General features: G+C 35.8%; 2 protein-coding genes and 1 long non-coding RNA gene across 3 annotated transcripts; 2 read left to right on the forward strand and 1 right to left on the reverse strand.

The window, feature by feature from the left end:
• Positions 1 to 615: 615 nt before the first annotated feature.
• Positions 616 to 1,682, reverse strand: LOC110231026. The gene is made up of 3 exons (XM_021035679.1): positions 1,604 to 1,682; positions 1,219 to 1,527; positions 616 to 1,116 (listed from the first exon to the last, which is right to left on the reverse strand). Exons 1-3 carry the CDS (start codon positions 1,652 to 1,654, stop codon positions 1,036 to 1,038), a joined length of 441 nt encoding a protein of 146 aa, XP_020891338.1. The 5' UTR covers positions 1,655 to 1,682; the 3' UTR covers positions 616 to 1,035.
• Positions 1,683 to 8,677: 6,995 nt separating this feature from the next.
• LOC110231027 lies at positions 8,678 to 9,266 on the forward strand. Its single transcript, XR_002334116.1, has 2 exons — positions 8,678 to 8,773; positions 9,001 to 9,266. It is a non-coding gene; the product is annotated as an uncharacterized LOC110231027 (long non-coding RNA).
• Positions 9,267 to 10,405: 1,139 nt separating this feature from the next.
• On the forward strand, positions 10,406 to 11,161 carry LOC9323006. Its single transcript, XM_021035680.1, has 2 exons — positions 10,406 to 10,638; positions 10,774 to 11,161. Exons 1-2 carry the CDS (start codon positions 10,503 to 10,505, stop codon positions 10,929 to 10,931), a joined length of 294 nt encoding a protein of 97 aa, XP_020891339.1. The 5' UTR covers positions 10,406 to 10,502; the 3' UTR covers positions 10,932 to 11,161.
• The last annotated feature ends 1,003 nt before the right edge of the window (positions 11,162 to 12,164 follow it).

Here is a 12,164-nt window from a genome sequence, read left to right on the forward strand (position 1 = left end):
ATCAAGGGTGTATATTAATCGCGTCAACAATAAGAAAGGACGGCTCAGATCAAAGTCGGCGCGATCTAACGGTGCAGGATTCGTCCCACAATGTGGGAGGTGAGTTCTCATTGGCTAGTAATGAAAAAATCATAAAATTATCATATAAAATTTTTTATTAATGAAAAAAATATAAATTATTTCTTTAAAAATACAATATATGTATTTCAATTTTTAGAATATTTTTTCTTATAAGTATAAAATTTTAAAATTAAGAACAATTAATATAGGTTAGTATTCCAAGTCCAACTATCTAACTTATATGTTCATATACACTAAGGCATAGTTTAGTGTTTAGGGTTTAAACTTTGGAATTTAGATTTTTTACTCAAGTATTTATGTTTTATAGTTTAAACTTTAATTTAGAGTTTTAAAGATTTAATTTAATTAGGATTTTAACTTTAATTTAGAGTTTAGGGTTTAGGGTTAGGGTTTAGGGTTTAAACTTTGGGATTTAGATTTTTTTACTCAAGTATTTATGTGTTATAGTTTAAACTTTAATTTAGAGTTTAAAGATTTAATTTAATTAGGATTTTAACTTTAATTTAGGGTTAGGGTTTAGGGTTTAGGGTTAAGGGTTAGGGTTTAGAGATTTAATTTAAGATTTTAACTTTAATTTAGAGTTTAATTTATACCATAATATTACACAAAGTACCAATACCATAATCTAATATCACAATACCAATATGCTAATATCACAATACAAATATGCTAATATCACAATACAAATATTATACAATCTAATATCCATAACCGGCAATACCAATACAATACCAATATCACAATTGGCTAAGTTTCACACAAACTTCACTTTCTCGGTTGGCCAAGGTACAACTGAACCTACTGCATCAGAAATGAACACAAACTCTGAATTTGGCCTCCAGACCTTTGCATTACCAATCTTAATCAAATCTACAGAGACCTTGCTTGCATTTGGACCGAGGGGCACATTATGGCACTTATCTTCTGGATCTGTTGACATCACTGATCCTTCAGCTACAATACGACCAGAATTGTTGCAGTCAAAAGAACACACTTCTGCTTTGGACTTTTGGTGGAACTATTGCTGCCTGGACTCTACAACTCAAAGCAAATAATAGAAGCAAGTTCCAACATCAATGAAAGTCCCAACATCAATCAACAGACAAACAAATGAAAAACTTAATTTCAATAACATACCACTGATTTAGTTAGTGTTGGTTCTGGAGTGGCTGCAGCCGTGACATCAATCTTTAGGACTGGCCATGCGATTTTTTCATGAATTGCTTCACCAATTACACTAATATCAGCAGTTGGCCTCCACAAAGGAGCATTAAAATTGAACACCTTCACAACGTGAAGACTAACAGCACCCGGACCTAGAGGAATATTGTTAACCCTCTCTTTGGAGTTAGATGAGCACACGATACCTTCAGCAATAAGCTCATCATTCTCTATATTTTCCCAATCAAATATTTTGCAGCTTCGAGTTTCACCTTCCTTGTTTGGCTAAAATGTAAGAGGCTAATGATTAGATATATATCAATTCACCAAAAGAAAATGATATTGGAATTTAAAACTTTACCCCTAAGGATACATCTTCAGAAGTGAATGGAACCCTAAGCACTTTGTCCATTGGCCAAGATATTTTGCATCCAACAGCTTCCTTAAGATGTAACACATCTGATGTAGGCCTCCAGAGAGAAGCTGTTGAGCTTAGTACAGAACTAACAATGACAGCCACTGCATTAGGACCAATTGGTATACGACCAATTTTGTACATCGGTTCATCAGAACAGAATTCTCCTTCACCAACAACTACTTCTCTTGAATGAATCCAATCCAGTAGTTGTACTCTATCTCCTACTTTGAATACACCACTACTCTCACATGTTTCAGTCTCACAATAACTTTTCTGAGATAAGGAAAAGGAATTTTGTTAATGTCTTAAAACCAGACCAATTGACTAAATGTAATGAAAAGGATTACCTTCTTTCCAGCTAAGTCTCTAAACATTCCCTTCAACTCATCAATCTCACTTTTCATTTCTGCCATTTTTGCGTCTCTAGCTTGTATAAACGCTAACTTAGTAGCCGTGATCCCTCTACCAAACCCCCTTACTCGTCCAGGTTTGTCTTTTCCCAAAATCTGGCTCACAGCATCTTCCCTTATGTTATCAGCAGCTGATGTAGAGTCCATTTCACTATCAAGTGATTGTATTTGTTTATGAGACAAACCTTCAAACACAATATTAAAACTCATTGATCATGATGCATTACTTACACACAATATAACAAGTTCCAGAATTCTTACAATAGTCTCAACAAATTGAGGCTTCACAGGTCTACCATCAGCATGAGTGTGTCCCGCTAACCATACCTTAGTCCTAGTCACCTTACTTGGGTTTGAACTCTTTTTTTCTATATAAAGTACATATACATATCTCAGTACCATTTTATGCTAACAAGATATACAATATATAGATATTGACAACTATTATTACCATATCATCAGCTAAACGAACCAATCCTTTGCGGCTGGAGGTTTGAGGAATCTGATCATGTCTCAACTTCCTCATCTTGTTACTTACTTCCTACATTATAAATATGAGTGTGATTAAATCTATAAGACATGACATATAAACATATAAACTTCATACTAACCGTAAAAGCTTTGCTAGTCTTGCTCTTAACCCAAGAGTTCCACACTTGAATGGATGGGATGTTGCTGGGTTTTAAAGCTAGTATATCAGCAGCTGTCTCAGCAGCACGTACTTTTGTCACTAGCCTTGACTTCATACCCCTAAAGATATTACACATTTGCTTCATAATAACAGCTTTTTTCCTTTCTTCTTCCATGTCAAACCTCCCCTACATCAAGTACAACAAGCAAAGGTTAAACATGTTTCATATCTGTTAAACAAAAAATTAGTTGCATATAAATGTATACCTGAATTTGTTCCCACAATGTTTCTTTAGTCGCTGCATCAACTTCTCTCCAATCAGAAATTGTAACCGGAATGAATTGACTCACGAGGACACCAAGAAAAGATGATAATCTTACTGAACCAGTTCCAACATGATCACCAAAGTCAGTGAAAGAAACTGAAACCCTTTCATTAGGATTTTCAGCCACTTTACGCATCTTTGTTGGTCCTCTTTTTCTTCTTACTTTCACTCTTTCTTCTGGTACCTGACTTCCTTCATCAGTGTTGGTAGGAATCGCTTTATCTTGACCATTTCCAACACCATCTTCTTCCATATTGGCAACTTCTTCATTATTCGCAGCTACTTCCATAGTGGCAGCTTCTTCTTGATGATACTCCTGTTGGTCCTGTCCAGTCAAACAAGCTTCTTCTTCTATATTGGCAACTTCTTCTTCATCCTCCTCTTGGCCCTGTCCAGTCAAACATCCTTCTCCTTCATTCTCATCTTCACACATTGCTTTCTCAGTCTGATCAGCCTCCGGTGTTATATCTTTGTCATTACCCTTTTCTTCTTCCACAGCTTCTGGTGTTACATCTTCTACCTCATCATCTACAGCAGCCACTTTCGGTGTAACATCTTCTACCTCATCATCTACAGCAGCCACTTTCTTGGCTCTAGTACTACTTCTTCTCCGAGCCACTTTATTTGCTGTTTTCTTCTTATTCACCTTCTTATTAACCTTTAGTGTTATTGCAGGAGCAACATCTTCTACCTCCAAGCCTTGATTACGCCTACTACGATGAGCACCAACTTGACCTCCTCCTCTTATCTTTGCCATTTTCTGAAACTGATGAAGAACAGTTTCAATCAACATAAAATCGAAACCAAAAATCATAATCAAAACCCAAACTTCGACATGCATGTTAACTGAATCTAAGAATTAAAACCCAAAATCAAAATCGATTTCACAATTGAAACAATATATGTGCCAGACTTCGACATGCATGTTAACTAAGTGTAAGAATGAAAACCCAAAATCAAAATCGATTTTGAATTTGGAATTCAAAATCGATTTCACACAACCCCAAATCAAATTGGTTTTCCAGAGAACAAAGAAATTAAACGGCTCAGATCGAATGAGAACATACCTGTTCGAGATCGATAGAAACCGACTTAGATCGAGAGGGAGATGAGTTGCAGATTTTTTTTGTTCTCTGTTAGAGAAGTCGAGTGAAATCGATCGAGAGAGAAGAAGTTAGATTTTTTTTTTGCTTTAGGGAAAAAATGAAAAAGTTAATTTTCTTGTTTTCTTTTATTTTGCCTTAGACAAAATTTCACAATTTTCCCTCTTAACATTTTCAATAGCGGGAAATAGACTTTAGTAACCCGAAAATTGGCCGCGTGAATTGCATATATCCCGCTTCAATCATTTATAGCGTTTACAATTCAGAAAACGTTATCTATTAAGTAAAACATAGCAGAGACATAAAAAACGCTATCTTTTAGTGCTATCAATACCCACATTTCCTGTAGTGTGAAGCTCGGGTCGACGTTCAGTTCATGACAAATTATGCTTGGATCTATACCAGGCATATCTGCTGCGGTCCACGCAAATGACGTTTTGTTTTTCCTTAGAAGTTTGATCAAAGCTTCTTTTAATTTGTCGGTCAAAGTTGCTCCAATTCGGACTTTCCGATCTGGTTTGTCTTCTTCTAATACTACTTCGATCACTACATCATCCTCTTTCTGCCCACTAGGAAATCTTGGAGTTATTCCTTTCTTCGCAAGCTTTGTTAATTGCTATTGGATCTTCAGTCGGTGGCTAGCCACATAACATGTTCGCGAAGCTTCTTGATTTCCCCGAATTGTTTCTACTCCGCTTGGGGTTGGAAATTTGATGCATTGATGATACGTTGAGGGGACTGCTTTCATTTGATAAATCCACGGTGTCCCAAGATGTTGTAGGCTGCCGGTTTATCAAAAACAACAAAGTCCACGATTTTTGACTCCTTTTTGGCAAGAACTGGTAGTTTGATCGTTCTGAGAGACATGGCTGACTCGTTAGTGAAAGCCACTAAAGGAGACGGGGGTCCCACTATGTCTGCCTGACTAATTTTCATTCTTTCCAAAGTACCTAAAAAGATTAAATCGACCGAACTGCCCGTATCGATGAGAATCCTTGACACTTCGAAGTTGGCAACGTCTAGGGTAATGACTAGGGCGTCGTCATGAGGTCTTTCGAGGTGACGTGTTTCTTCTTCGTCGAATGATATTGACGCACCTTGAAAATCAATTTCTCCGCCCAAGCTTGCTTTAAGTGAAACATTTCGCCTATGCTTCTTTATGGCATTGATCGTATCCCGGCAAAGTTTGGAACCTCCAATAATTACATTGATTTTTCCTTTCGAACTCCTAGGTTCTTCTTCATTGGACAACCCTGGTCTTTTGGAGTTCTGGTCTTTGGTGTTATCTTTTGCCTCGTGGTACTCCTTCACGAAATCTTCTATCTTGAATTTGGAAAGATCTCCACTGGCCCACAGTTCTGCGAGATGCTTTTTTGAGGACACTACAATCTTTGGTTAAGTGTCCGGTTACCTTATGAATGTCACAGTACAAACTTTCGTCACGGACCCAAGTGTTTGACCTTCCTTTTCCTTGAAATTGTTTTCCGACGATATTGTTGAGGGTTGCGATCCAAACTTTTTTGGTTCTTGGTTTTTCCTAGGCTCAAACTTTTTGGTAGGGAAGGTGACCGTTGGTTTCGCTTGTTTGTTCCTTTTCGCAAAACTCTCTTTTTCGTCTTCTACTTCTATCCAATTGTTTGCACGGAAAAGCGCGTCTTGAATCGTGTCCGGTTTGTGAAGTATTAAATCTTCTTTGAACCTTGAATCATGCCACAATCCTTTTCGTAGGGCAGATAGAGCTGACTGCTGCGAAATTCTTGGGAGCTTTGATAGCACCCCCTTGAACTTGGTGATGAAAACCCGAAGTGACTCATTCGGCCCTTGTGATAGATTCCAAAGGTCGGTGTCCGAAACGCTTTTATCCATAAGGATAGAATATTGTTTCAAGAATACAGCCGATAGCTCGTCAAAATTGTTGATTGAACCTGGCTCTAGCTGGGTGAACCACATTAGTGCTTGACCGCACAGATTTTCCGAAAAGAGTTTGCAGTATCCCGCATCCTCATCAGCTTCATCCAATTCGAATCTTCCAGCGGCAATCAAAAAGGCTGCGACATAGCTCTTTGGATCTTCCAGTCCACTGTAAAGATCCAGTTTGAGCTTCCGAGAATCTTTGATTCTCAAGTTTGCGATTCGCGGGATGAAAGGTGTTCGCCTAGTTTCTTCAATGACTCGGTTGATATCCGGCTCCGAACTGGTGGCATGGTGGAACTTTGACTTCATTTCTTTTAGTTCATGGCTAACCTTTCTCATGGTCTTGAACTGGTCGAGGCTTTCTTGCTCGTACTGATCTACAAGCTGATCTTCGTCTCCGAGCTGCGTCTCTCCGTCTGTCGGCTGAATTGCCGTATCAGGAGTTGTTTGTTCAATGGTTTCACTTCGCACAAGGGAGCTTGGCGAATTGAACACCCTTCTTCGGACTCCCACCGAGTTTCCTGCACTCAGAGAACGAACACAAGATTGTATAGTATTGACGTTTTGACTAAGAGATACCTGGGTTGTTTTTAATGTGTCTACAGCCTTCTCCACATCCGAAAACTTCTGTGATATTTCCGACATGGCTTGCTGCAAGGCCTTGAGAGTTTCGGCCACTGACGTGTCAGGGGTGTTTCCTCCAGACATTGCTGCTTGTCTCGAAAATGTAATGAAGAAAATCTGATAACTCAAGAACTCTCTAGCTTCCCCACAGGCGGCGCCAAAATGTGGACGTCGGATTCACACACTCAAATACTTGTTTATTTAGTGGGAAAAATTATTCTTGAGGACAAAAATTAACATACAAAAAAGCTGTCAATCGTTGTGGAAATGGCTATAGTATATTTGCTAGAAGAATTGCCTATCCCTTACATGGCTCTTGGCCCTTATACTTATACTAACGAATATATTTAACTCCTAATTAAATACAATTATTCTCTCTTTAATGTGTCCGTTACAGTCTTCGAATTTAATGTTTGAACGTTTGAATTTGAATTAACCCCGAACTTCATGGGCTTCGCCCTTTAGCCCAAAAAGTCCCGAACCGAACTAATCTTGACTTCGACTTCGCCCTTATCTCGGGGTGCAATCACTTCGACCATGTTCTTAGGCTTATGAGTCTAACTGGCCTTATCCTTTGTGGGCTTCTATCCTGCCTATGTGGCAATTTTTGGTTGGTCCCGAACTACCCGTGCGGGATCCGAAACCAACAGTTATTTACTAATGTATTTATATATAAATTTATAAAACAAAACAATTAATATACGAGCAAAGGTAAAATACAAAATCTATGAAAGCTTTTAAATTTCTACCATAAATACTTATATTAAAACAAACTTTATTTACAAAAACTACATGAGGCTCAAATCGCTTGTTAAATTCACTTCATGCATATTGTTTTCTAAAAACCACATGTTGTCAAACAATTTCTTCAAAAATAATTTTTTTAAAAAGCCCCGAAGCGTAGCGCGGGTTTCGATCTAATTTTATTAAAAATAGTTGGCACCAATGACAAACCGGTCCAGTAACAAATATCTATACTAATATTTTTGCAACACTTTGGTGACGGGTGGGTAAAAATGCTTACGGGTATATCGGATATCCGATCCGATTTTAAAAATCCTTCACAAAAAATTTGTTGGGTCGAGTTATATTTAACCCAACTCATACACCGGATATTCCATATTTAATAATTTAGATATTTAGAAGATTTGATTAAGATTTATAATTATGATTCTCCTATCATCTTTGTTTGATTTGTTTTTAACTGTTTTGAATCATCATATAATACATAAATTAAAAAAAAATCAATTTTTTCTGCATATACTGTGATTCGAAATTTTAAAAACGGACATATATTATCCAGTTGACGAAAATGTGTGTTCAATGTTCTACATCGATTAAAATATTTAGACAATGATTCAGAATCATATCATAAATAAGAACATTAATAAAATAAATGAGTTTTTTGGCCGGACAGGTTTGGCGGGACGGTTTTTTTAATCAACAGTAATAAAAAGATTAAAATATCATTAATCAGACGCTTCAATAAGGATTAAATCCTTATTTTCTTAATACCACAAATATTAGACATATTAAATCAGTCTCATTTAGAAAAGATTGTATAAAACCAAAAATTATCCCATGGTATAATGTCCCGTGGTCTTAGAGGATGATATGAGTTGTAAACTTTTATATATAATAAATAGTCACTAAATTTTAAAATAAAAACAAATCACAGTACGGGTTAAAAAATTACGGAACGGGTTATATTTCGGAAAATATTTATATGGCGGACGAATTTGAATCAATATTTATATACCGCTTTAATACGGGTTAAATCCTCAATTTGTTAATAACTGTCTCGTGGACTCGTGGTATACCGTTACTTAATAACAATTGTAAACTATAATATAAATCAATATGTTATAAGAAGATACAATTTACAAAATATTTTTATACTAACTTTAAAATTAAATCATTCCGCTGTGTACCGCGGATTAAAATCTAGTATTCTTTATATCTATATATACATGCAACGTTACATACATGCTAGAATAAGAATGGGTTCGAATAAGTCAAGAAATGCTAATCTTCCATCTTTGTTTCTTCTACTGCTTTGTCTCTTCTCTGAAATTGAAGGGATTGAGACCACTCGCCGGAGAGTAGGTTAGTGCCTTCCTATATCTCACAATAGCTCAAGCTATCAATGAATTTGTTTTCTCCCCTAAACCAAATTTAGCTTATTTAAGAATATGGTTATTGTGGGAAACAAATTATAATTGTAGGATTAGTAACTTCCGTGTTATTTTTGTTTCTTCGGTATTGTATAGAATAAGATTTTATTCATCATTTTGAACATATACTTTCTATCTGATTCAACATTCAACTTTTAGTAGAAGAACCAGTGAGAGGGCGAATTGCAACCCCTCCATCTGTAACATGCGGAGGCCAAAGACTTGGAGGACCACAACCAAGTTTAAGTCCATGCCCACGTCCACGGCCACGGCCACGTCCAGGCTCTTTAAGAAGATCTACTACCGACCCTTGAAGAAAAAGGAAATAAAAATATAAATATTCTATTTTTGTGCAGCAACTTTTATTTACATTTTGTTAGACACAAACAAAGTTTTAATCCAAAAAAATGGTACTTTTATATGTTTATAACGAGACATGACCAAACCTGCAAGCAAGAATATCTTAGTTGGGACTTTACAAAATCAGTAATCCTTGTAACTTGGACTAGTTTTTTTTTTCTTTTTTTTTTTATAAAAAAAAACATAGACTGGTTTCTCTTAAAAAAATCAGTAATCCATTTGTTAGACACTAATTTTGTATATATTTCCTTAGAATACTTTCTCTAACTTCTCTAAAATAATTTTTTTTTTGGTCAACTATTTTTATTTATACGACTAGACTTTTCCTCTATATATCTTTTTCTCAGGGGAGATAGAGTCGAATTTTCGTGTTTAAAAATCTAGAGAGGTGATATCACCACTTGCGCTAGATGATCCAAATATGAAAAGAACAATCTACAGAGAAGTTAAGTTTGTGAACACTATTTCTCTATGAGATTATTGTTTGTAAGTTATGCTAGATGAATTAAGAATAATAAATATAAAATTAGACTGCTTGAATTTTAAATAATATATATATAGGGAATATATATTAGTGAATAGTTTCAGTGATACCATACGAAAATGATATATATAATTTTATTTGATAAACAATTTGTAACATATTATGTGGATTTAGAACCCCGAGAGTTGACGGGGTTTTGCTTGGAGTTTTATTTGGTTTTTGTACCCTGTAAACAATTTCTTGTTCGTGTTTGAAGTACCAGAAATTTGCTATACCTCTAGGGCCTCTTCGTTTTCACTCGATTAGATAATATGATTATAAAATACTGTATATACAAAATTAAACACTAGGAAATCTCATTCTCAGTTTGCAGATAGTCAATCACCTACAAGAAATAAAAAAACATATTGTCACCTACGTAGCAAGAAAAAAGTCCGTGCTATATAAAAGGAACAAAAAAATTGACCAATTCAACAATCATTGATAGTGGCATTTGTTCTTATAAAATCCAACGATCTCATACATAGTGACACATAAGTCAACGGACAATATTAGTCAACTCATATTGAATATTCCTTTCTACTAATATGAAATGGTAAGGAAGTCGTATTTGACCTTTTTCCAAAAGAAGGGACAAAACACTTATCTTCTAAATTCAAATATTTCTAGCCATTCGTTTATCTAGTCCTGTAGGCTTGTAGCTAATGTAGAAACCGCGTTCACTAGTGAAAGTTTGCAAATAAAGTTAAATAGCAAAAGCAAACAAATATGAGGTTACGCTTCTTTTATATATTTATCACAAGACTTGTGAATTGCGATGACCAAAAACATGACGAAGACAAAAATGGGTTTGAAGTCACCAAATATCGCTGCATTTGTGTTACCAATGCTTCTTATACTTTTCACTATTTCCTCTCAAGTTGAAGTTGTGGAGTGTACAGGCCGCAAACTTTGTAAGTGTTGTTACAACTTACAAAAACATAAGCATATACGGTATTAAAAGTTTGCAAGTAAAACTTTCTAAAAATTATGAATTTGAATTCTTTTATATCCACCTTAGTAAATCAATCATCACTCTAAAATTGCAGCGTGGGGGTTTAACGGAGCACCTATCGTATATACCCCACCCTCAAGTTCATGTGGAGGTTCTCCGGCAGCAACAATGGCTTCCGAGTGGATGCCAAACCGACCTTGCAGACGTAGCCGTCCTCCCGGAACTAATATCCCTGTTTCTCAATCTCCTTAATACTCACCTAATACTTCGAGTTTGTGTGTCTTTGTGTCAGGATTTTCAAGTTATATCCTCCTATAATAAAGTGTCTTTGGTTTTCTGTTTTAGTTTCTTGTCTCAAGTGTAAACCAATGTTTGTCACATACTATGAACTTATGAAGGAACTAAAACTTATGGGTCGATGGTCAGTTATTAATGTTATTATCAGTTTATCATGATATAAAAGTGGCCAGCTTACGACTAAATTTGTTATCGTCGCTTTTTGTTTTGAAGTTCATATGCATGAAGCAAATTATCACATTTTTCCCAAAAGAAAAATAAACAAATCTAAGTTTTTTGCATCTGTATGTGAAAGACTCCAAGATAAAATAACTGGAATTTTTTTTCCACATGTAGTAAGAAAGGGATAATTAAATCAGTCGTTACAACATTATCTACACATGTGTGTTGTCATGTTTAATTATACTTTCAAAAACGATTAGTATCAAGTTCTAATTGTCAACAAAAGGATTTCATCGGATGGCGTGAAACAAAATGTGTTGGAAGGCTGAAGGGGACTTGGATTTTTCGGCTATAGATGCGTTTAATAAAGCTTTACTAGCAAGAACAAACAAACAATAGAAAAAAAAAAATGGATTTGAAGCTAACGGAAATCCTATAATTCTCTTTTTTTTTTTTATTCCAAAGTTGGTTTTAAAAAGTAATAATTTAGTTGGAGTTTTAAACATAAAACACGAAAGGTTAGAGGTTTAAATTAGAAAAACCTGAAAAATTTGAAGGTTTAGTGGTATATTCCTATCTAGATGCAACGTTTTTTTTTGGTATGAGTCTAGACGATGCAACGTTGTGTGCTAAGCCTCTTCCTCTAGCCGCCGTGAGTGTTTGTGTGTGACAAAAGTTAGATCCAAGCCTTCTGTTGTGAGAAAAAGGTAATCCTAATCTAGATCTAAATCCTAAGTTTCCCGAAACCCTAGATCTCTAAAACCCTAGTTCTTCTGTGACTTAGATCTTCAAGATGGATTACTGGATGGTTAAGAAGAGGAGATTGATCAAGCCATGGAGAGGAACGTGAAGCTGCCTTCCCCGCCTGTGGACCCTCTACATAATTCTGGAACTCGTGAATGGAACACTAAGGTTGAGTGTAGATATCTAGATTGATTGCTGCTTAGGTTGTCAGATGCCGACTGCCGAGGCATGGTTGTTGAGATTGATTGATTGAAGCATGATGATTGTTTAGAATGGGGTGGG

The sequence above is a fragment of the Arabidopsis lyrata genome (assembly GCF_000004255.2).
Source record: "Arabidopsis lyrata subsp. lyrata unplaced genomic scaffold ARALYscaffold_2, whole genome shotgun sequence".
In the NCBI taxonomy this organism is placed as follows: Eukaryota; Viridiplantae; Streptophyta; class Magnoliopsida; order Brassicales; family Brassicaceae; genus Arabidopsis; species Arabidopsis lyrata.

Excerpts from the sequence above, each read along its gene's own strand:
- LOC110231026 (XM_021035679.1), bottom strand. The coding sequence starts at position 1,654 with ATGGACAAAGTGCTTAGGGTTCCATTCACTTCTGAAGATGTATCCTTA. Across the intron at positions 1,528-1,603 it reads CTGAAGATGTATCCTTAGGG|CCAAACAAGGAAGGTGAAAC; the intron begins GTAAAGTTTTAA and ends CTTACATTTTAG. Across the intron at positions 1,117-1,218 it reads CAACACTAACTAAATCAGTG|AGTCCAGGCAGCAATAGTTC; the intron begins GTATGTTATTGA and ends TTTGAGTTGTAG.
- LOC9323006 (XM_021035680.1), top strand. The coding sequence starts at position 10,503 with ATGACCAAAAACATGACGAAGACAAAAATGGGTTTGAAGTCACCAAAT. Across the intron at positions 10,639-10,773 it reads GTGTACAGGCCGCAAACTTT|CGTGGGGGTTTAACGGAGCA; the intron begins GTAAGTGTTGTT and ends CTAAAATTGCAG.